Source organism: Ovis canadensis, chromosome 11, assembly GCF_042477335.2.
Source record: "Ovis canadensis isolate MfBH-ARS-UI-01 breed Bighorn chromosome 11, ARS-UI_OviCan_v2, whole genome shotgun sequence".
NCBI lineage: Eukaryota > Metazoa > Chordata > Mammalia > Artiodactyla > Bovidae > Ovis > Ovis canadensis.
The window spans coordinates 56,579,636-56,604,593 of NC_091255.1; the positions used below are offsets into that span (position 1 = coordinate 56,579,636).

The window sequence follows — 24,958 nt, forward strand, 5'->3', positions numbered from 1 at the left end:
GCCTGTTGCTGGCCCTGCCAGGACGATGGAGGAGAACAAGGAGCCCGCACATAGGGATTGTTGCTTTTCCTAGCCAAAGCTTTAGGATTTTCCAAACAATTTGGTGTTTGCTGTTACCCTTGTTTGCTGTAAACCCTTTGAGAGGGTAACCGTTGGTATCTAGTTGCCAAGTTGGATTCGACTCTTTTGCATCCCCATAGATTGTAGCCCACTGGGCTCCTCTGTCCATGGGATTTCCCAGGCAAGAATACTGGAGCGGACTGTCATTTCCTTCTCCAAGGGTCTTTCTCACCCAGGGATCAAGCCCAGGTTTCCTGCATTGGCAGGTAGATTCTTAACCACTGAGCCAGCAGGGAAACTTGAGAGCAGTGTTGTGGTCTTTATTTTATAGGTAAAGATTCTGAGAGTCAGGAAGATGAAGTGACCTGTCAGAGGTTACCTGAGCTGTTAAGTGCTGGGTTCACACTCAAGTCTTCCCCATGATCTTTTTCTAAAAAAATTATTTATGTATTTGGCCACATGGGGTCTTAGCACATGGGACCTTCATTGCAGCATGCTGGATTTTTAGTTGCAGCATGAGAACTTAGTTGGGGTACGTGGGATCTAGTTCCCCCACCCAGGGATCAAACCCGGGCCCCCTGCGTTGGGAGCATGGAGTCTTAGCCACTGGACCACCCGGGAAGTCCCTTCCTCATGTTCTTTATGTCACATAAGGGGCTGCCAATGGGGCTAGGAAAGACCCCACTGGCCTCCCCACCCTCCCTTCTTACCTTCATCATTGATGTAGGCATCCCAGTCAAAGGTATAGTTGCTGGCCCAGCTCTCCTGGCCGTCCCAGGTGTTGTTGCCGTCCCAGGTGTCGTTGCTGTACCAGGTATCGTTGCCGTACCACGTGGTGTTGGTGTCATTGAAGGGGGGGGGCCAGCGCACACACTTCTGCCGCAGGTTTCCCATGAAGAGCTGCAGCCCCACCAGGGCAAAGACGCTCAGGCAGAAGACGGTGAGGATCATCACGTCCGAGAGTTTTTTTACCGACTGGATCAGGGCCCCCACGATGGTCTTCAGCCCTGATCACAGAGAGCGGGAGAGTGTGGCAGGGGGTAACTCACCGACTCAGCCCCTCCAAGCCTCTGCCTGCTCCATCTCCTTCGGGCCTTGGCTTACTTGGGGCGCTACTTCCCTGAAGCCTTCCTAAATTAGCCCCATCCATCTCTGATTACAACCTCCATCTCGAGCCTTCCAGTGGCCACCGAATCTCAGCCACTAGAAGAATGGACTATGAAGACTCCACAGGGTGTTGTCTAACACAGGAGAACAACACCACTCAGGCACACGGTGTAACTTCATACATGTCACTAAGTCAGGAATCCCAAAGTGTTCATAGAACACTAATCTCACAAGCTGCGCCCTTCATGAAAGGGGTTCAATCGTGCTTTTGGAAGGCACTTCCATAGTTGCTCAGTAATAAAAAATCTGCCTGCCAATGAAGGAGATGTGGGTTCAATCCCTGGGTCAGGAAGACCCCCTTGAGGAGGGCATGGCAGCCACTCCAGTATTCTTGCCTGAAGAATCCCATGGATACAGGAGCCTGGTAGGCTACATACAGTCCATAGGGTCGCAAAGAGTCAGACACCACTTAGTGACTCAACAACAATCACCAACCCTGTGATACCCTTCTGGAGGGTCTTTATGTAGACTGTCCTACCAGAGGCTTGGGAAAGTTCTGCAGAAACAAAAACTTTTCAATACCATGTTTCAGCTTATTTGACACAGAACCCTTTCTCTTTTAGCCTGTTAACACCCAAGGAAGAGCAGGGTTCACTCTAAGAAGCTCTAGGCTGACTTTGCAATATTATTGCATTCTGCCCCTCTGAACAGGCAAAGGCATAGGCTCAGATCCCATCATTTATGGAAGAACCATAACTTCTTCCTTGGGCCTAATCAGGGTGTCTCTCACTTCAATATTTATTTCCTTTTCTTATGCTGGTATGAAGACAGATGCTCAGCAGCGTCATCATAAAAGCCCTATGGGCTCTGAGGATGCCAAAGTGTGGTCCTGAGGGCAGGTATTGTGGCCTTGATTCAGTGGCTAACATGCCGAGTTGCCTTCTCTCTGGGCGTCCCTCCTTCCTCAACTGCAATTCACAAGGGCTTTGGACTAGAGAAAACTAAGGTGCTTCCTAGCATTAAGACAACTTCCCTGTCTCCCAGAGCCTGTTCTCCATGCCTTTCAGATCATCTTTCTCTCCTTCTGGAGAAGGAAATGGCAACCCACTCCAGTATTCTTGCCTAGAGAATTCCATGGACAGATGAGCCTGGCTGGCTACAGTCCATGGAGTTGCAAAGAGTTGGACATGAGTGAGTGACTACACTTCTCTCCTTTAATGAACCTTCTCCAGTTTCTTCACATGCTTTTTTGAGGGTCTGGATGATCCAGATTCTATTTATTTCATGCTTTTCTCGATGCATTACTTTGGAACTGCCCTGGCCTCATGGCTCAGTGGGTATGTGACGTGTTCATTATTGAGCTCTCAGGGTGTGGACTTTCCGTCACTGAGTCCCTCTGTGTCTCTCAGCTGGAGCGCTCTGCTCTGTCCAGTCTGTTTATTTTATTTAAAGCATGAACCCTGTCCCAGGGCTTCCCTGGTAGCTCAGTTGGTAAAGAATTCCCTGCAATGTGGGAGACTCAGGTTCGATCCCTGGGTGGGGAAGATCCCCTGGAGAAGGAAATGGCAACCCACTCCTGTGTTCTTGCCTGGAGAATCCCATGGACAGAGAAGCCTGGTGGGCTACAGTCCATGGGGTTGCCAAGAGTCGGACACGACTTAGGGATTAAACCACCACCACCTCCCAGTGCCAGGCATGGCTCTAAGCACCTTATTGCTATCAAGGCTTTGAATTCTCATAATAACTGAGTGAGCAGTACTGTCATTATTCACAGTTTACAGATATGGAAACTGAAGCAGACAGGGTAGCCATTTAACCAAGGTCAAAGTCAGGAAGTGGTAGAGATGGGAGTTGAACCCAGGCAGTCTGGCTCCAGAGTCTGTGCTCTAACCACCTTGCTATGCTGCCTCTCAAAGCCCATCCTCCCACTTGGGGCCTCTTCTTCTCCCTGTAGACAACAGTGGACCCCCCCTACTCTGTGTCCAGGCTTTGATGAGGGTGCTACGCCACCTGGGAGGGTTATGACCCTGGGTCAGGCTCCCAGAACTTGAGTGCCCCATTCCAGGCATGGGCAAGGGGGCAGGCCAGGTGGCCCAGGCAGAGGGTCCCTGCTCCTCCCCTGTACCTGGGATGACTGTGATGGTTTTCAGGGCCCGCAGCACCCGGAAGGTTCTCAGCGCTGAGATGTTGCCCAAGTCCACAAATTCCGTCAGGTACCTGGATGGGGGGTAGGTGTGAGGGCTGTGTCAGAGCCAAGGGGTGGGTGATGGGGCAGAACGAGGCCCAGAATGAGGATTCCCAAGGAATCCTTGTATTTGGGGTTACCGTGGAGATGCAAGGGGACAGGTCAAGGACCATAGACTCCTATCGGGGCCTGAGAGGTGGGAAAGACACTGCAGGGGCTTTGCTGAGGAGTGGGGGAGTGGCAAGGGTAGCCCAGCTCTCCCAGGGGGTGGGGGCCTGGGGGCCAGGTCATATGTACTGTGTGGAGGGGCACCCGGATGGACAGCCTCCAAGTCAGACCCGGAGAGTGACAGCTCCTGGAAAGGTGCAGCCCACTGTGCACGCCGGACCACAGCCCTGCAGCCCAGCCTCAGACGGTCACCCAGCCCACTCAGCTGCCCTCTCCAAGGCCTGGCCCCCTCCCTTCCCTCGCATGGGGCTCTGGACGCCCCCTGGGGGCCCCTGCTCACGCCATCATGATGACGCTGAAGTCCAGCCAGTTCCAGGGATCCCGGAGGAATGTGAAGTCATCGATGCAGAAACCTCGGGCCAGGATCTTGATGAGGGACTCGAAGGTGTAGATCCCTGTGAAGGTATACCTGGCGGGGAGAGGGCGGGCCAGGGCCAGGATGTGGGTGGCAGAGGCGGGCCTCCTGGGATGGAGGACCCAGGGGGCTGAGGACATCGGTGAGAGGGCCGGTGTGTGCCACTCTGGGGACTTAGGGTGCTAATGGAGTGACGGGGACAGTGTTTGTCCCCCTGGAACACAGAGCAATGGTCACTTGGGGCGTCCTCCGAGTGGAGACACTGGGGAACCAGGGGAAGTGGGGGCGGGGCACTTACTCCACGTGCTTGGACCAGGAAGGCGGGTCACTCATGGTCATGAACACGCAGTTGGTCAGGATGGTGATCATAATGAACATGCTGAACAGCGTTGGGGGGAGGGTCAAGGAAAGTGAAGGAGCAGGTGGGGAGGAGAGGAGGACAGAGGGCCTCCTCACCCAGAGCGCCCCGTTCTTGCCCATCCCTGACCCCTGCCTGCCTTTCCCCACCCCTGTGCTCGCCCCACTCCGCCAGGATATGAGTGGATGAGCACCTTGATGGCGCAGCGTCTGACGATGCTGAAGGGGCTCAGGAGGTAGAGAGCAGGAGTGGCTGAGAAGCGGAAGATGGACTTGCCCTTGTTGAGCACGATGAAAGTCTGCAGGAGGGAGAGAGCTGTGAGGCCTGGGACAGGCAGACGGATGGACCAGGGACAGACAGGTGGAGGGAGGCCTCCCCGGCGCGGACCTTCTTGTCGCTGTAGTAGGGATCCAGATCCTCCAGGGGGATGCCGATGACCTCCGGCGGGGGGTCCCCGTAGATGAGCGGCAGGTTCTTGCCAGCCTCCATGTCGCTGCGTGGCTTCCGCTCGGTTTCCTCGACCTCCATCTGCTTGTTCCGCAACTGCCGGGCCTCCTCCTCCAACACCCGGCGCTCTATGGCTGCCAGGGACTCCCGGGTGAAGGGGCGTAGGCTCTCGGGGCCCAGAGGCACCACCGTGGGCAGAGACGCATTGGCCATCTTCGCATCCTGGGCTCAGGGGCCAGCAGGGTGGCGGGCAGCTGGGGCAGCTGCAGCGTGCAGCCCCCGGGGTGCTGGGCGGCCACCCCGCCCTGGGCCTGCGGTCCCGCTACTCACCTCCCACCTGCCCTGGGGCCAGGGCAGGCAGGTTGGCGAGCAGGCGCTGTCAGAACTGGAGGGTGTGCCTGCGGGCCCGGGTGCTGCTTTTGCACAGATGCTGGACACAGAGCATCACCCCCGCAGCCCTGCACCACACTCGCCCCAGCAGGGGGTTGGCTCCCCTCTGCACTGACAGAAAACCAACCAGGTCCTCTTCTCCCTCGGGGACTCGTGGCCAACGCCCCCGTGCCTTCAACTGCCTCCTGGGCCCGAGTTCTGGGAACTGTGTGGCTTCAGCCTACGGGGAACAGAGAAAACCACAGGTGGCTATACCCCCGTGACCTCGACCCTGCAGTGACGCAGAAAGGAATCGGATGTGAGACGTGAGGGCAGACCCAGAGGACGGGCCGAGGTGAGGGGCCCGGCGGGGTCAGCCTAAAGCGGGAACGGCAAACGGATTTCATCTTGAAGGCTGATGTCGATCAGCTGCTCTTGGCTGCCTGGCTGCTAAGTCGCTTCAGTCGTGTCCGACTCTGTGCGACCCCACAGACGGCAGCCAACCAGGCTCTGCCGTCCCTGGATTTCTCCAGGCTGCCTGGAGATGGGGGCAAAGACCATGTGGGCTGGAGACAGACTCGGTGCGAGGAGACTGCGGGGATTGATTAGTAATGTCTGCTGGGGGCGTGAATGAGGAGAATGCGTGTACCTGCCACTGTTCACCATATCTTGCTTGGAGGGAGGAGACAAGGAAGATGTGTGAACATGTAGCACCTTGTCCTGAGCTTTGGGGAGGTGTGATGTTGGATGGGGAGCGGGAAGAAGGAAGATTCCCAGGCTCTGGGGATAGTTCCAATAGCTTCCTCCTCCATGACCCATGGGATCTAACCTATGGGCAGGGAGGGGGAACTGGAGCAAGAAAATGCAAGGTGTGTGTGGGGCCACGTCAGGAGAGCCTGTAGGTGTTAACATGGAAGAGCAGGACACACAGGTAAGGTCCTGGGGAGAAAGAGATGAACAGTTTCGATGGTGGGGGCAGGACCGGAGCTCCCAGGGACTGCTTTTGGCTGGTGGTCCCTGTATGAACCGGGCAGATAGAGGGGCGCCTGCCAGGAGCCTTGGAGGCCATAAGAGCTACGCACTGTGTCTCCTGGCCAGTCCCTTGGTTGCTACTACTCCCCTCCTCCCCCAAAGCCTTCTTGAGCCTGTTCTTTGTGGAAGGGAGGTGGTGGTGGGTCACTTATGGCAAAGGCCCTGGGGAATGACCCACATCAGGAGACGGACGCAGGGACACCCTAGCCACCTGGTCATACAGAGCCTTCCCAAGGACCCCACGGACAGAGGCTCCAGAGATACCCAGGGCTACACCAGAGGGCAGCTCTGTCACAGTGGGCCCAGATGCCTGAGCAGTGCCCAGGCCAGTGCGGGCACTTCCTCAGGCTTGGTCAACAGGTGGGGAGGGCGGCCCAGGGAGCGGCCAGAACCATTGGGCAGAGCAGGCCACGCCCCCCGGCCTGACTGCCCAGCTGCTCCCTCCCATCACCCGGGGAGTCGTGTTTCCACGGGGATGACTTTGCTCATTCCTGCCCACCCCGCCCCTCAGCTGCTCATCGGCCCAGTCATGTGCGTGGAAATGTGTTTGTGCAGGGACACGCACGTGTGCACTCGTGCACACACAGAAGTGCGTATACCCAGCTTGAAACCTCTCCTCACACTGACCCCACAGTTGTACCCACCACTTGCCACACACCTTCTCTCCTTCATCCCCATCACTGGTCCCACGTACGTGTCCGAACAGAAGACATTGACCTGCCAGATGGCCCTGAAGAGACCATGGCCAATGAGCACCCTCCTGGTTCATGGGCCCCGCTTGGCACAATTCTCTGGCCTGATGCTGCCCCCTTCCTCCTTTGCAGGAGCCCAAGTGAAGGAGATCAAACCAGTCAATGCTAAAGGGAATCAACCCTGAATATTGATCGGAAGGACTGATGCTGAAGCTGAAGCGCCAGTACTTTGGCCACCTGACGGGAAGAGCCGACTCATTGGAAAAGACCCTGATGCTGGGAAAGATTGAGGGCAGGAGGAGAAGGGGACGACAGAGGATGAGATGGCTGGATGGGCACCAACTCAATGGACATGAGTTTGAGCAAACTCCAGGAGACAGTGAAGGACAGGGAAGCCTGGTGTGCTACAGTTCATGGGGTCACAAAGAGTCAGACACAACTGAGAGACTGAACAACAAGATCAAAGTGGGATGACAGAAAACCAGGGACAAACAGTCCAGCTTGGGCCCCAGCGCCGGTGGAAACTGCTGGCCAGAGTCTCCAGAGCCCCCAGCAGTCAGACCCGGTGGTCTCTGCACAGCTGACCCTCCCTCGAGCATCTCCCGGCCATAGCCCCTCCTTCTGTTTACGTACTTATTTATTTTGCCTGGTCTTTTGAGATACTTGTTTGTGTGGCGTGCACAGTCTTCACTTGCGGCATGTGGGATCTCGTTTCCCATGCGTGCATGCTCAGTTGCTCAGTCATATCTGACTCATTGCAACCCTATGGACTGAAGCCTGCCAGGCTCCTCTGTCCATGGGATTCTCCAGGCAAGAATATTGGAGTGGGTCGCCATTTCCTCCTTCAGGGGCTCTTCCTGACCCAGGGATCAAACCCATGTCTCCTACGTCTCTCGCATCGGCAGGTGGATTCTTTACCATTGAGCCACCTGGCAAGCCCTGACCAGGGGTCGAATGCAGGCCCCTTGCGTTGGGAGTGCTGAGCCTTAGCCACTGGACCAGCAGGGAAGTCCCCACAGCCTTTGTTCTTGAGAGAGGAATGTGGCCTCCCCATCAGGCTGCTCTCTCTACATCTGCTCTGTGAGCGCTTCCTTCCTGCCCCTGGAAGACGCTGCTTCTCCAAGGCCTGGTCTGCAGCCCTGTTTTCGGTTGTTTTTCGCAGCAGGCGCCTCTCCCAGTGCCCTTCTCCTCTGCTCCGGGAACAGTCACCATCCCCCTCCTCTCATGGTTTCTGCTCACGCTCTGCACTGGCCCCAGGACAGGTCAGGTCATGGCTCCTCTTCTTGTGTTGCCTTCGCAGTTCTTAGGTCAATGCTGGCTCATGCCCTGCTTGTGTGATGGGTGTCTGTCTCCCCCACCAGAATCCTCAGAGACCAGGGCTTGGGGTCACCCTGAACTGGTGCCTGGCACATTGGCACGGGGCCCACAGCCAGCACAGCTAGCCTGGCACTTCCTCCTGCTGGCCCCCAGCTGGCCCCCAGTGGATTCCTCATCCCTCCCTTTGGAATTTGCACTTGGTCCTAAATTCCCTGCTTCCTCCCTCCCTCTTCACCAGCCCTGGAGCCACTTAGCGTCTGGATGTTGTGTTATATCAGTGGGTGGATGCCCTCCTTGGCTAGGCCTGTGGAGGCAAAGGTTTTGGTTGGTGATGGCCAAAATCATCCCAGTGGCACATCTGGTCAGTTCCCAACCTCGCCGAGGCTCCCTCCAGCACCCAGCTGTCTCTCCATCCTGCAGGGGGTTCTTCATCACCCCTCACCTGCTCCATTCAAACAGCCTCCCACCTGCCTCCCTGCCTCCCACCTGGCTCTCCTCCAATCCACCATCCCCATTTCTTTAAAAAAAAAATTATTTTAATTTATTTATTTGGCTGCACTGGGTCTTAGTTGCAGTGTGGGGGATCTTTAGCTGTGGCATGTGGGATCTAGTTCCCTGACCAGGGAACGAACCCAGGCCCCCTGCATTGGGAGAGTGGAGTCTTAACCACGGACCACCAGGGAAGTCTCTACCCCCATTTCTAAAGTCATAAATCTGTTCTGGTCACCCTCTGCTTAATCCTTCACTGGATTAATAATGCATCCATGACCGACAAGGGCCTGCTATAAAGCACAGGAAACTCTGCTTAAAGTTATGTGGCAGCCTGGATGGAACCGGAGTTTAGGGGAGAATGGATACATGTATAGGTATGGCCGAGTCCCTTTGCTGTTCTCCTGAAACTATCACAACATTGTTAATCGGCTAGACCCCAATGCATTATAAAAAGTTTATTTAAAAGTACGTCTGCATTCCTCCATGTGGCTCCCAGGCCCTCCATGATCCGATCTCTACCTCGTCACCCAGCCCTTCTCTACATGCACCCGGCCTCTGGCCATGGTACCTCCATTTTCACAAATGGGCCACACTGTTTTTCACTGAAGCCCATGCCTCCTGCAGCACTCCTTCTTTATGTCACCCTGGAGAGCTTTAATTTGTCAGGCTCAACCTACACACGAACCACCACCTCCAGGAAGCCTTCCCTGGTAACCTTGGCTGAGTGGATTTCCCCTTTGGATCACCTGCGTGCCTGATGCTGAAGAAGAGTTTATCAAATGAATGAATGAATGAGAGGGCCCTTCCACCTGAGTTATTTCTCCTTTGAGCCCACTCTGAACTAAAATCATGAACAGAACCTGGATCTCCTTTGATATGGCTGCTTTGAGCACTCCCCTCCCCCACCTGCTACTACTCAGCTCAAGTGCCGGGTTGTGTAATCCTTGAGCTTCTCCTTGTCTTCTGCCCTTGACCCTGAGATTTCTCCCTCTCCATCAGCCCCTCAGACTTCACCTCCCTCCTCTTCCAGCCTCAGTTACAAGAGCCATCATAATCCCCCCTTGAAAATACTGTTGGGAGACCAAAGATTCTATGCTTGGAGTCCTTCCAGACTTTTCCCTGTGTACCTTTTCATCTGGCTCTTCATTTTTACCCGTTATTATCCTCTATAATAAAATGCTTTTGAATTGTGGCTTTAGAGAAGACTTTTGAGAGTCCCTTGGATGGCAAGGAGATCAAACCAGTCAATCCTAAAGGAAATCAACCCTGAATATGCATTGGAAGAACTGATGCTGAAGCTGAAACTCAAATACTTTGGCTACCTGATGTGAAGAGCTGACTCACTGGAAAAGATTGAGGGCAGGAGGAGAAGGGGGCAACAGAGGACAAGATGGTTGGATGCCATCATTGCCTCTGCTAAGTCGCTTCAGTCGTGTCCGACTCTGTGCGACCCCATAGACGGCAGCCCACGAGGCTCCCCCGTCCCTGGGATTGTCCAGGCAAGAACACTGGAGTGGGTTGCCATTTCCTTCTCCAATGCATGAAAATGAAAAGTGAAAGTGAAGTCGCTCAGTCGCGTCCGACTCTTTGAGACCTCATGGACTGCAGCCTACCAGGCTCCTCCATCCATGGGACTTCCCAGGCAAGAGTACTGGAGTGGGTTGCCATTGCCTTCTCTATCATTGCCTCAGTGGACATGAGTTTGAGCAAACTGGGATATAGTGAAGGACAGGGAAGCCTGGTGCACTGCAGTCCATGGAGTTGCAAAGAGTCGGACATGACTTAGCAACTGAACAGCAATAGAATGCTTACACTATAATAGTAAAAAAATATTCCCTTAGGGGGCTTCCCTGGCAGTCCAGTTTTTTTTAAAAAAAGAAAGAAAAGAAAAGAAAATACCCTTGAGCATAGCCTTCTTTCTCTTTCCACCCCTCACCAGGGGCAACCTTCATCTACCTGGTAGCCCAGCTATGCTCTGCCTGAGTCAGGGCCCTAAGCTGCTGGGTGCTACTGCTGCCAAGGCAGGACCTGGCTGGGTTCACATTGCCTTTGTGATTATAAGCTCCAGGTTTTCCCTGAGTGCCACCCTCTAAGGATAGGTTTCCCTGTGAGTCTCACTTTTCTTCTTTTTGAGAACTATTTTGTGCTTTCTCTTCTTTCCTCCAACTATCCCCTCTCCATCCTCCTCACAGTGCTCCCAGCTGATGACTTAGTCTCCGTCTTCACACATGGGATCCATCACACTCAGTCAAACCAATGGACCTAGCCTCACTGCCCGCCCCTTCCTCCTCCATCCTACCAACAGAAAAAGCAAGACCAGGACTTCCACTTCGGCTTGGGCCCCTCACTCCACTTGCCTTCCCAAGGACCTCCTTCTCTATGTATCGTCTCTTTCTCCCACCACCAGCCCCTCCCTCTCAGTGACCAGGCCTTCCCATCTTCAAAATAATGGTAGTGGTGACAAAAAGCACCCTCCTGCCTCCACGCCTCCCTTCCTTCTTTTTAAAGAGATATTTTATTTTTATTGATTTATCTGGCTGCACCAGATCTTAGCTGAGGCACAAGGATCTTCGATCTTCGTTGCGGCAGATGGATTTTTTTTTTTTTTTTTAGTTGTGGCATGCAGGATCTTAGAGTCGTGGCATGTGGGATCTAATTCCCTGACCAGGGATGGAACCCAGGTCCCCTGCATTGGGAGTATGGAATTCTCACCTCCCTTCACTCTCGCTCTATTTTTCTGCCTCTCTTCATGGACAGACTGCTTGGAAAGTGTCTACACCAGCTGTCTTTACTTCCTTACCTTTTATTCCCTCTCCAACCCACTCCAACCTGGCGTGTGTCACCTCCCCCGCTCCACGGAAGTGGCTTTTGTCAAGTCACTAGCAGTCTCGATGCTGCCAAGCCTGCTGCACATGTTTCTGTCTTCACCTCCCTCAACCTCTTAGAAACATTCAACCCAGTTGGCCGTGGCCCGCTTCTGGGCAGGCTCTACCCACCCAGCCTCCATGACAGCTCACGCATGCTTTACTTCCTGCCTCTCTGGCTGTTCCTTCTCAATGTCCTTTGTGTTTGTCCCTCTTCCTCGCCCCAGGGCTCTGTCTGGGTCTGGATGGCATCATTCCTATGACTGTAGGTAGTGTTATAGGAGTATGGCAACTCTCTCCTCTGAACTCTAGACTGAAATACCCAACTGGCTCCTGGACCCCACTATGTGGATAGTAATAGGCATGCAGCCAATAGCATCTGGAACGAAACATTTGCCCACTGACCTGCTTTTAGCACAGGGGACTCTGCTCAATAATAGGTAACAACCTAACGGGAAAAGAATTTGAAAAAGAAGAGATACATGTATATGTATAACTGAATCACTTTGCTGTATACCTGAAACTAACATAATATTGTAAATCAAGTATGCTGCTGTTGTTTAATCCCAAAGTCCTGTCTGACACTTTTACAACTCCATGGACTGTAGCTTGCCAGGCTCCTCTGTCCATGGGATTTCCCAGGCAAGAGTACTGGAGTGGGGTGCCATTGCCTTCTCCAGCAGATCCTCTGACCCAGGGATCGAACCCTCATCTCCTGTATTGGCAGGCGGATTCTTTACCACTGAACCATCAGGGAAGCCCCAAATCAACTATATTTCAATATAAAATAAAAAGATAACAGAAATATATTCTCAAAACAAACAAACAGGTAATCCAATAAAAAAAATGGGCCGAAGATCTAAATAGACATTTCTCCAAAGAAGATATACAGATGACCAGAATGCACATGAAAAAGGATTCAACATTGCTAAAGAGTCTAGAGAATTAATTCTGGAGAGGGTGAGGAGAAAAAGACACCCTACTACACTGTTGGTGGGAATGTAAACTGGTACAGCCACTATGGAGAACAGGTTTCACTCCCAAAAGGGGTTACAATCAACTATTAAGCTTGAGGATACAGTCCACCCAAGACCGCCCACATTTCTGATATCAACCGCAAGGTTAGGTTCCTCAAGATCACTGTCTTTTTCACCCTCTTCCTCAACCCAGGAGATGGTACCACCATCCATCCAAGCCCCAAATCTGCTCAAATCAAAAGCTGAGATGTCTTTGTGAATTCTTCTTCTCCCTCATCTCTATATTCAGCCTGTCCAAAGTTCTATTAATAACATCTCCAAAATTCCGATAACCTCTGTTTTCCCCTACCCACCCTGGTCCATATCACAACATTTTCTTGCAATAGCTGCCTGCTTTTGCCCCTGCCCTCTCCAAACCAGTCTAGTAAAGCAGCGGGTGCTGGTTTATGCAAACATTTAAAAATATATTTTATTTATTTATGTGTGCCAGGTCTTAGTTGTGGCATGCAGGATCTTCTACCTTCGTTGTGGCAGGATCATTAGTTGTGGCCTGTAGGATCTAGCTCCCTGACCAGGAATCAAATCTGGGCCCCCTTCCTTGAGAACATAGGATCTTAGCCAGTGGACCACCGGGGAGGTCCCAGCGGGTACTGTTTTAAAAATAAGAAACTAATCATATTGTTTCTCCTGCTTAAATTTCTCCAGTAATGGCCTATTGTGCTTAGAATAAAACCTAAACTTCTTTTGGTGGTCTCCAAGGCCCTGGTGATCCAGCCCCTATCTATACCTCTTCACCTTTGTCTGCTGATCTGTTCTCCCTGCCCACTCTGCCTCAGTCCTTCCGGCCTCCTTCCAGCTTCTTGACCACTGAACTCAAGTCTGCCTTTGGATCTTTGCTCTCTCTGGAGCTCTTGTCTCCTATCTCTTCACATGGCTTTTCCTGCTTACTTTCCCATCAAGCCTCTAATGTCCCTTCTCCAAGAGGATTTCTCCTCCTCATCTCTCTGTCCAAGCCCCTTGTACTTTCCATGATGGTGTATTTTCCTTGACATTATTTATCATAATTCATAATCACTTGTTTATTGGCCTAATTTATTTGTCTATCTCCTTCACCAGACCAAAATGCCGAGAGAGCAGGAACTCTGTCTGTCCAGATCACCACGGCTGGTCCCAGGCCTGGGCACTTCACAGATACTCAGTGTGTGGATGAGGCCTTGGATATAGATCTTTCTGAGAATAAGATGGATTCTGAAAGGTTTCATCCATCCATGCACCCAGCCATCCATCCATCCATCCACCCACCCAGCCATCCATTCATTCTGTTCATAAGTCAGAAGCTGAGCTAGCCCTGAGTAAGACACAAAGATGCACCAGCTATGCATCCTGCCTTCCAAGAGTTGATAGCTGGGGAGATGGTCACAGAAGCTCTGATAGGAGGAGACAGAGATGTTCACCCTAAAGAAGGGAGCAGAAACTAACACAACATTATAAAGCAATTATATTCCAATAAAGATAAATAAATAAAGAAGGGAGTGGATTGTGCTACGGGAGTTCGGGTGGCTGGAGTGGTGACTTCCAGACCAGGGAAAGGAAAGAAGTGCCTTTTCAGTTGAGTCACAAAGGATGAGGAAGTTATGGGCGCAGGGAAGTGAAAGGGAAGGACACTCCAGGGAGAAGGGATAGCCGGAGGAAATGCAGAAGCCGGACCTAGGGAGCTGCGCTGTGTCAGTCTTTGGAAGGCTTGGAATCTGTATGGGCTTTTTAAAAACATCATTTATTCCTGTTTGCACTGGGTCTTTGTTGCTGTGTGGGCTTTCCTCTAGCCGTGGCTGAGTGGGGCCTACTCTCTAGCTGCAGCGAGCAGGCTTCTCATTGCGGTGGCATCTCTTGTTGTGGAACGTGGGCTCAGTAGTTGCTGCACATGGGCTCAGTAGCCGCGGCTCCTGGGCTCTAGAGCATAGGTTCAGTAGTTGTGGGAACATGGGCTTAGTTGCCTTGTGGCATGTGGGATCTTCCTGGAGCAGGGATTGAACCCATGTCTCCTGCATTGACTGGGGGATTCTTTACCATTGAGCCACCAGGGAATCCCTGTTTATGGGCTTTGGGGAATTGGGCTGGGCAGCTAGGCCAGGGCCTCGAAGACCACATCTGGGAGTCTGGACTTCATCCCCCTGGTTTGGAAAGCCCCTCCCAGGGGTGCTGGGTTGCTTACATTGGCCAGTGGGTATGTGCCCCCTGCTCACCCTAATAGTGTGTCTAGAATAGAATGACAAGCTGGGCTATTTGCAGTGGCACCAGCGGAGAATGAAAAGACATCTGGGGTATACACACAGCGACTTTCTGGCAGGGACAAGTACTGATAATGTCCCATGTCAGTGGGTTGGGTGTCTTGTAGGCAGATCGCCACATGGCCCCTCAAATCCAGCCTGGAGTAAAGGGAGCCATGTGACAGCTCAAACCCTCCTTCCGCCAGCCAGTCTCTGGCCTCCACCTCAGAGATGTGGTGTTTGAGGGCCTGGGGGAACCTCTTCTCATGGAAATTTTTTTTTTTTTTTGGCTGTGCCAGGTCTTAGTTGCAGCACTCGCCGTCTCTGATCTTTGTTGCTGCTTTAGTTGCAACATGTGGGATCTAGTTCCCTGACCAGGTATCGAACCTGTGTCCCCTGCATTGGGAGTGTGGAGTCTTAGCCACTGGACCATCAGGAAGTGCCCCTCGCCCCCCACCCCCCCCCCCCGAATTTAAGAATGTTAGATTTGCAAGGACCAGAGACATGGAGTCCAACTCCCTCATTCTGCAGATGGGGAAACTGAGGCCTTGAACGGAGCAGTAACTCCCTACTTCCCAGACCACACATTTATTCCTTTAACAAACATTTCCTGAGCATCCACGCTATGCGGGGCTCTATTTGGGGAACCAGGGATACAGGAGTGGCGAAGTCCCGGTCCTCACTGAGCTTGCATTCCCGAGGGAGAAGGCAGATAATAAATAAGGAAGCAAATAAGATAATTTTAGAGAATGATAAATGAAAGGCTCAGCCAAGACTAAAACCCTGTTCCCTGGGCACCAGAACTCAGTTAGGAAGTGAGAAGCTCCGTCGGAAACTGCGTCAAAACGGAAGTTTGGGCGGAAGTCGGGGTTAAAGTCTTGGGAACCTAGAGGCAAGGGGTGTGAAAGAAGGGTCCGGAGTCAGGGAGCCAGGCGAGGGCCAGCTGTCCCCGGGCGGGGAGGACACTGGAGGGCGAGGCAGCTCTTCTCTGGAGCGGGTCCAGCCCTGCATTGTCTCTCTCTGTGGGGCTGCCAGGTCGGAACACCCAATTCCAGATATAGTCTGACCGCAGAGAGAGAGGCTTTTTCTCCTTGGCCTGGACACCCATTGTGTTCATTCATCCCCAAATGGCATTTACATTTTCAGCAGCCCACTTACAAGGGGAGTTTACAGACACCCCTGGAGTTTTCATCATGAACTGTGGCCATATCAGAGTTTCACCATCCTGTAATTATGCAACTGACTTTTCTCTTTTAAATCCAGGTGGAGCTCAACAAAATATTAGCAAATCAAATCCAACAGCATATAAAAAGTACTATACAACCAAAGGGGATTTACCCCAGGTATGCAGCACAGATTCCACACTAGAAAATCAGTTAATTTTTATAATTATTTATTTATTTGGCTCTACTGGGTTTTAGTTGCAGAATGCCAGATCTTTTTTTTTTTTTTTTAAGTTGTGGCATGTGGGTTCTAGTTCCTTGACCAGAGATGGAACTGGGCTGCCAGCATGGGGAGCACAGAGTCTTAGACACTGTGCTAAGAAAATTAGCACAGGAAAGTTCCAAAAATCAATTAATGTTAATCTGTCATATCAACAGGCTGAAGAAAAATCCTATAGTCATATCAATGAATATAGAAAATGAATTTTACAAAATCCAACCCCCATTCACGATAAAAGCGCTCAGCAAACTAGGAATAGACGAGAACTTCCTCAACCTGATAGAGAACATTTTCCTAAAAAATCCTACAGTGAACATAGTACTTAATGGTGAGAAACTGGAACTTTTCCCATTAAGATTAGGAACAAAGAAAGGATGTCACCTCTCTCCACTCCTTTTCAATATCATACTGAAGTTCTAGCTAATGCAATAAGACAAGAAAAGGACACAAAATTTACACTGATCAGGAAGGAAGAAATAAAATTGTCTTTAACAGATGACATGATTATCTTTGTACAAAACCCAAAAGAATCGACCAAAAACAAACAAACAAATCCCCTCTTGGAACTAATAATGATTATAGCAGAGTTTCAGGATGTAAAGTTAATATAAATTCAGGTGGTGTTGTTTAGTCACTAAGTCATGTCCAACTCTTTTGTGACCCACATGGACTGTAGGGCCACCAGGCTCGTCTGTCCATACGATTTCCCAGGCAAGAATACTGGAATGGGTTGCAATTTCCTTCTCCAGGGGATCTTCCCAACCCAGGGATTGAACCCACGTCTCCTGCATTGGCAGGAGGATTCTTTACCACTCAGCCACCTGGGAAGCCCAAATTTGGGTGTAGGATTTTCCATCTACCTCCACTTAAGTGCCTCTCATTCATTGCACCTCTTAACCTGCAATCTTTTGTAAAAATTTGATTCTCCCCGCTCAGTTCAAGACCAATCCCTCACAGCTGAGTGCCTATGATCCTAATTGTCCCAAATTACTGGCCAAACAAAACTCATGACAGACATCCCCACCTCCTGCCACTTATATGCTTTTAGAACCTTTTCTCTTGGGACACCAAGCTTCCAATGAGGGTCCTTCACACCACCTAGCTGCACTGAATTGGCCTGAAACCCCCCAAGGAGCCTCAGCCATGCCCTGCCAGCTTGGTAACAGTTGCTGTGGGAAACCTCCGGAAGACTGAGAATGGATGAGACCTGCCCCTCACAGCCTTTCCGTTCACTCGAGGGCCCATTTCCCAGGATGCAGAGATGGTGGATGACTTGCTGGCCTTGCTCAGCACCATCTCTCTTGCCAACCAAGCATGCCCTTCATCTCTAGTAAAGCTGCAGTCCAGGCTCAGGCTGTTTCTCTCTGGATTGAGGGCAAAATTACCCAGAGCTGCAGCCAGTCCTCAAGCTTCACCTGCAGTGAGGGCTCAGACTCAGGACTTTCTGGGAGGCGGAAACAGATCAAACTTTCTCTGTCCTGGCCAAAGAGCACCGGGCATCCTGGTGGCCTACTTCCCAAATTCCTGCATTTCTGCTGTGGCCCAGCACCAAGAATGCAAAATGGATCCCTTCCTCCCGTCCCCCTAGTTGTAAATCTCAAATCACAGCTTTTTTCTCAGCTGGGGCAGGCTGGGGGTAAGGATGGGAAGGGGGTAGCTGTGTTGTTTCTCTGCCAGCACTTAGGGCCTCGGCCTTGGCAGGCCAGGGGCCTGGAGGAAGTCACTCCAGATAGCCCTCCCCTCTGGTCTGACTCTCTGTGGAGGAAATCTGCTCTTAGAGGTCTTGGAGGACAGCCTGGAGCCTAATGCAGAAACCTCTGGACACTCAGGAGCTATGAGAGTTCCAGAAACCCTCATGGTCACACCATGGGGGAGTGGGAGGGTTACCCTGGACAAGGGGTGGGCTAACGCTGATGACACTTTCCAGTTGGGGCTCACTGGGTTGAAATAAGCCTCTCTTTTTCAGGCACCTGATTTAACCAGGCTGATGATTTGTCCTGCCTATGGGGAAAGAATGATCATAGTGTGGCCACATTTATTAAATGTCACGCGAGTGTATGTTCCTCGGTTCTTTGTCTTGTCACAACAAAGATTTAGAGTGACGTTTCGACTTACTGTTTGCCTGGAGATGGGGTTCCCAGGAATGGGTTTTCCCTCCCAAGTGAAGTGAAAGTGAAAGTCGTTCAGTTGTGTCTGACTCTTTGTGACCCCGTGAACTATAGTCTATGGAATTCTCCAGGCCAAATTCTGGAGAGGGTCGCCTTTCCTTTCTCCAGGGGACCTTCTCAACCCAGGGCTCCAGCATTGCAGGCAGGTTCTTTACCAGCTGAGTCCCAAGGGAAGCCCAAGAAGACTGGAGTGGGTAGCCTATCCCTTCTCCAGCGGATCTTCCCGACTCGGTAATCAAACCAGGGTCTCCTACATATGAGGGAAGCCCCCCTTCTCCCAAGACTGAGCCTTAAATCAAAGGAATTGATCTTATCTCAAGGTGTAAATTCCAGGCCTCATCAGCATCAGCTTGGGGAAGATTCTATTAGGAGTGGGAGTGGGGTGGTTCCTCTGACCCCCAAACCTCAGTGCATTCACCTGTCATCCTGACATGTGAGGGCCTGAGAGGTGGAGGCCCAATAATTATTTTTTTTCTTTATATATATATATATATATTATATATATATATATAAATGTATATTTCATTGAAGTGTAGTTGACTTAGTGTTTCAGATACCCAGCAAGGTGATTCAGTTATAATATACACCTATCATTTCACAGATTATTTTCCATTATAGGTTTTTACAAGATATTGACTATAGTTCCCTGTGCTAGACAGTAAAGTTTTGTTGCTTGTTGTATATCTATTTTTTTAAAATTAGAAATCCAGCACTGAGAATTATTTCTTGATCGAGAGCAGTCATCCGTATGTTCATTTGGTGTTAAATGCATGCCAGGCACTGTTTCATCATCCCAGCTACTAAGTGGTGCAGCCAGGATTCGAATATGGCTCTCGGAGGGGCCAAATCCACGTGCCTGCTACTACAAACACAGCCTCCCTCTGGCACTCCCAGTGAGGGATGGTGCTCGGCCTGGCTGCCCTCCCCCAGCCCGGGGCACGCCCAGGTTGCAGTCCCATCCAGCTTCCCCCTGGGCTGGCCTGATCCTCACCTGTCTGTCCTCTTCAAAGGACAGACCAGTCCTTGGGCCAAGCCCCTGAAAGGCGTGGGCTGGGGTGGGCATCTGGCAAGCCCTGGCAGGCCCCAGGCTCAGGCTTCCTGGGGCCTCGAGTTGGGGGTTGGGAGTGGTGGGGATTAAGGGCCCCCACCTGTAATTTGGTAAAGAGCCTTTGTCGAGGTCTGGTTTTTCATTTGCACCAATCAACTGTAAAATACCCTCCCAACTTCCTCAGCAGCCAGCCTGCTCCTACACAAACACACACCAAACACACACACACACTCGCTCACTCACTCGTTGCTTCTATGAGTCATTTCCCAGCTGCTCCAAGGGGTGGGAAGGCTAATTAGTTCCACCCAGGCCTGAGGCTTCCTGCCCTCCGCTAGCTCTCTCAAAGGTGCCCCCAAGCATGGTGATGGGGGCTCCATGGTTGGTCCCCCTCCAAATTGTGTGTGCACAGCCTCGTCTACACACACATCCAGAGCCACCTTGCCCATCCTCAGGCAGACTCACCCCTGCACACAGGGCTGCCTCCCCTCACCCTGCGGGCTCCCACCTAGGTCAGCCCCTGGAGCTGCTGGCCTCTGTTCTCTCTGCCACGCACTCTCCCCACTCCCAGACTATGGCTGCCAGGCCTTTTTCCTGCCTTAGGTCTACCCAGAGGATGAGAAGAGGACGGTTCGAAACTGATTCTGAGCCTGGAGAGTTCCAGGGCCTATCTGGCCCCGCTTCCCTCCATCAACCCCTAACCATCTGGATAGCATAGGCTTTGACCCCTTTCACCCCATACTTGGGCTCTAGGTCCCTGCCAGGCTCAGGGAATTGGACGAGGAGCATTAGGAAGAGCGGCCCACAGAACCTGAGCCTATAACCTAAACCCCCAAGCGGCATCCCGCCCCTTCAGCAGCATGGCTTTGCCACTCAGAGAATTTGGTTCAACCCCAGAAACTGCTCCAGGGATGTTTTCTCACCAGTGACCCTGTGGAAGATCCTTCTCCCAAATTAGGCCAATCAAGAACTTAACAAGCCTCAAAAAAGATAAGACTCACCTGCAGCTCTTACTGAACTCTGAGCCTGGGGTAGGGGGAGGCTGGGGTAGGGGCAAGCTCGGCTTTGTCCTTTACTTTCACAGAGCTTGAGGCAATACCTGTAAACCACACACTCTCATAAGGGGAGCTCTGCTGTCAGTATAATAAAAGCATCTCTTGGTAGGAAAAAACCCACCTCCTCCCAGGTATGTAGGGTACCCAGAGCTGGACAGGGTCTAATGCTTCCTACCAGGCACCCCAACTTGTAACTTCTTCTCCCCTTCTGTGACTCCCAACCCCCCAACAAGGAGACATTTATTTCAGAGTCATAACCTGATAACAAGCGTAATAATGAATTCCTGGTTAACACTTATATACTTGCCAAGCACTATGCTGGGTGTTTCACATGCAATGAGCTCATGTAATCCTGACATGATCCTATTGTTATTATTCCATTTGGCAGATGAGGAAACGGAGGCACAGAGAGGATAAGGAAGTTGCCAGGTGTTATTTATGTAGTAAATTGGGGCTGGAAACCTGACCCCTGGGGCTCTCGGAAGAGACCCTGGCTCTGAACCACTAAGGTATATCAACACCCCGGTCAGTGTCTAAACTGGGCCATGACCTTCTAGCACCTATGGGGGTGGAGGAGGGGCTGGCACCTGGTTTCACAAACCAGTTCAAAAACAGAGTGGGGTCTGGTGACTCTTGTGGGTTTTGCACTGAACATTTCTGCTAGGCCTCCCAGCAGAGCGCAGGGAGGCCTGCGGGGGGCCAGGGGTAGCCTGCCCTTTGAGGGGCACCATGGCTCCCCTGCCATCCCCACTGCCCAGTGGGCTCCTCGAGCCCCTCCCACTCCCCTGGCTGTCCCATGCCCTGCCGCCCCTCCCGCCACACACACACAAGGGCTGTTGACTGAAAACTGTAGGGAATAAAAATAGCTGTGCTGACGAGGCAGAATGGGGGCCAGAGCACATGAAAGGCCTGGGGCTGGGGTGGCGGAGGCGGAGAGACCCTGGGATTCCCCAGCCCCACGAGCACCTTCCAGTGGAGCTGTGGGGAGTCCGGGCCTGTTCCTGCCACTGCAGAGTTGGGGACCCCTAGGGATGCAACCGGGGACCCACTGCCCCCAGGGTCTCGGGGGTGAGCTCTGCCCCAGGGAGTAGGGGCCGTGGCCCCTCACAAGCCTTGTGCCCCAGGTAAGTGACAGGGCCCTCTGAACCTGAGCCTTCCCTCTAAGAGGACTCGAGGGACAGAGGTCTGTGTCATGTGGACTGGGGCTGCTGACGCTCCCTCCTCCTGCCCCCGCCTTATCTCTACCTGCTCGCCAAGGCCCCTGGGCTCAGATCTTTCCCTCTAGGCATCTCTCCTATCACCTGGAGAGAGTGAGCCTTCCCACTCTGGTCTGGAGGGTCCAATCCCTTCTCTCCTCTCTGCCTTGCCTTCCCTGGGAGCCTTCTCTAAACCCACCCTTTCCTGCCATCACCCATGCTTTTCTCTGTTCTGGTGGACAGAGTTGCCCCCAAAGGCAGGGACTTTGTCAGGACCACCTCCAGCATCTGGCCAGGAGTTCAATGCCTTCAGCATGAGCTTCAGGGCTCCCCCACCCTTGGGCCTGGGTGGGTCAGGGCAGGGAAGCCAGCTGGGCAGACTTTGACACTCAGGCCAGTCTAGAGCTGGAGGCGACCCTGAGTCCTGAGCCTCCACCCTAAGCAGGTCCCGATGCAAAAATGACAAGGAAGCCAGGCAGGGATGGGACCACCTAGGGAGGACCCTTAAGTACCTTCCCCAAACCCCTCCCATCCCCTGAGAGCTGCCAGGCATGAAGATGGAGTGGGCCTTGGGCTATGTCTGGGCCCCTGCATCACCCCACACAGGGAACGTGGCTCCAAATCCTGATGCAGTGTGTATAATCATCCACACCACTGGCCACGAGCAGGGGACTAGCTATGACCCTGGAAGAAGCTGGAGGGTTCTGGGAGAAGCAGCCCTCTGACACCTGCCCCCAACCCCAGCTCTGCACACCTGGGTTCAGTCACTGCCACCCTAGACGAGTGACAACAACGCTCACCTCTTGTTCTGCCCTAACTTCTGTCAGCCTCCTCCCCTCACCAGACTAGACAGACACGGAACCTGGTCTCTCGCTGCCCTGCCCGACCTGGCGCATCTTTAGGGGCCGAATTAAATGGCCTTCAAGCCTTCCCAGGTGGCTCAGCGGTAAGGTACCTGCCTGCAGTGCAGGAGATACAGGAGACGCAGGTTTGATCCCTGGGTTGGGGGATCCCCTGGAGGAAAGCATCACAACCTACTCTAGTATTCTTGCCTGGAGAATCCCATAGACAGAGGAACCTGGTGGGCTACAGTCCGTGTGGTCGCAAAGAGTCGGACAAGAGAGAGCGACAATTATATCATGTCAAGGCTCCCCTGGGCTCTAGCCTTCCTGGGCTCTGGGGCAGATGCCTGCAGCAGGCAGTATAAGTCGGAGGCGGACCTGTCTAGTCTCCACCTGGAAAGCCATCTCCCCACAGCGGGGTGTCACAAGCTCTCATCAGAACCTGGCCCCCTGCCCTGACCCCATGCCCTGAGCAGGGTGAGGGGCAGTGGGACACAGTACTTGACGGGGCGGAGTGGGAAGGGGCTCAGGCCCCCCTGCCCCTACCAGTACATTCTTGGAAGCCTCCCGTCCCACCCCCCTCCCCAGGCCTTCTAGATGTGGCATCTTCGACCTTTTGAACAAACTCCTCCAACACACACAAAACACACCTCCCTTCAGCTCCATGAGCTTCCAAAAACACCTTCTCTCATCTCTGCTCAGACCATCAGGCCTTCTTGGCCAGCCCCTGCCCACGCTCCCTCCTAGAGTCCTGGGTGCCCAGCTCTGTCAGCGAAGGTGGCGGGGGGTGTCTGTGCTCTGCCCTGGTGACGCACCCCTGCCCCTTCACTCCAGCCCACTGACCCCAGCCCCAGTCTCCTTCTGAGTCCCGCAGAGACCCTTCAGTGCGGCGGCCCCATGTGGGATGCCCCTCACCCTGGACTCTCTGGCTCCCTGTCCCCACACCCCCTTCACTAAGAGGAGCTGCTCCTCTGCCCACCTCCCCCTTGGTTTCTCCAGGAGAGGAGCCCAAGTGTGCCCCGCGGCAGGGAGAGGCAGGGGCAGTGGGCAGAGCCCAGCCGGCCTCTCAGCCCGAGATGTGTCCTCTGCTGGCATCTCGCAGATTCCTGCTCCAGCAGAGCAAAGGAGCCGCCGCCACCCCCCAGCCGGCCTCCCGCTCTCCTCCCCGCCGCCAGCCCTGCCTTCTGGGCCACTGCGGTCAGGCTGAGCCGAGTCACTGCTCTGGGCCCTCCACCCTCCTCCCCTGAGAAACTCAGTCCCATCTCTGTCCCTTGGGTCACCCCGTCCGGAGCCGAGCCTTAGCCCCTGGGCCGTCTGTGATCAGGACGACGACCCTGGCTGAGGGCAGGGCTGGCCAGCCAGACAGGGGCACAGGCCGACGGGGCAGGGAGAGGCAAGCACAGGGATCCGGCCGGGGTCGTGGCACAAGGAGCTTGGGCAGGGTGTCCGCGGAGCGGGGCCCGGCGTGGGCAGGAGGACAGTGGTGCCTGGAGCAAAGCGGTGACTTCCTCAGAGCCAGGCTGGGCTAGGGGCCAGGGCACTGGGCCCCTGGGGGTGGCCTGCCTTTGGGGTGCCTGGCCCGGCGGGGCTCAGGGCGGGTACGCGGTACTCACTGTTGGACGGGAGCAGACGAGCTCGGAGCGGCGTGCCCACCTCGGGCTGGGGCTGAGACTCTGGGGGACTTGGCCGGGGGGCCGGCCGGCGGGGACAGCTGCTGCCGCTGATGTCACAGGGTCATGAGTGAAACCTGAGGACCCGGCCAATCTTCAGGTGGGAGCCTGGGCCGCGCTTGCCTCATGGGTGCCCGGGGCTCTGCTTGGGACTGTCTGGGCTGGGGGACCGCTGACCCAGAGCGTGACACACTCACCACGTTCGTCCACTCTCTCACACACACGCACGCACACACGCCCACTGTGTGGCCATGAGCCTGAGCCCACAGGCTCATTCTTGTACAGGACTCTCCTTTCACACTCGTTCCCAGAAGCACTCCCAGGACACACACTGGCTGGCACACTCTACACACTCACGGCTGCGTTCCCCCCTGCCCACTGTCACACTCATACATGCTCAGCTGGGCACGTAAAGTATACCCTTCACACAGTCACACAAATGCTTCCACTGCGTGTCACACTTATTCAAATGCATACCTGCTACTCACATAGGCACACTCCCACGCTCACAGCAGGTTTGTGCACAGATGTGTATTATTACACGCATGCAGCCACGCGCACTCTTCTGCCCAGATGAGCACAGATGTTGCATATCCCAGACACTACAGTTGTATCGAGTGTGTGCACACACCACTGTCATGCCCATGCAACTGGGCATTTCAGGCCTGTTATTTATATCCGGGTGTTTGTCTGTGCCCACGTAACATGCTTCCATTCACATGTACACAGGGCCACCTATATGTACCTATGGTCGTTATATTTCTTTTAAATATTGATTTTATTTATTTA

At 53.3% G+C, this 24,958-nt stretch overlaps 1 protein-coding gene across 1 annotated transcript in view; it reads right to left on the reverse strand.

Annotated features, from left to right (window-relative positions):
* Nucleotides 1-24,328, reverse strand: part of SCN4A (sodium voltage-gated channel alpha subunit 4) — a 52,534-nt gene extending 28,206 nt beyond the window's left edge. Inside the window, exons 1-7 of the mRNA XM_069543715.1 lie at nucleotides 24,113-24,328; nucleotides 4,681-5,350; nucleotides 4,473-4,591; nucleotides 4,234-4,323; nucleotides 3,861-3,989; nucleotides 3,293-3,384; nucleotides 771-1,067 (exon numbers count right to left, since the gene is read on the reverse strand). Of these exons, the coding sequence (XP_069399816.1) occupies nucleotides 771-1,067; nucleotides 3,293-3,384; nucleotides 3,861-3,989; nucleotides 4,234-4,323; nucleotides 4,473-4,591; nucleotides 4,681-4,953 (1,000 nt within the window). The 5' untranslated portion in view covers nucleotides 4,954-5,350; nucleotides 24,113-24,328. The remainder of the gene's footprint in view (nucleotides 1-770; nucleotides 1,068-3,292; nucleotides 3,385-3,860; nucleotides 3,990-4,233; nucleotides 4,324-4,472; nucleotides 4,592-4,680; nucleotides 5,351-24,112) is intronic.
* Nucleotides 24,329-24,958: the final 630 nt, after the last annotated feature.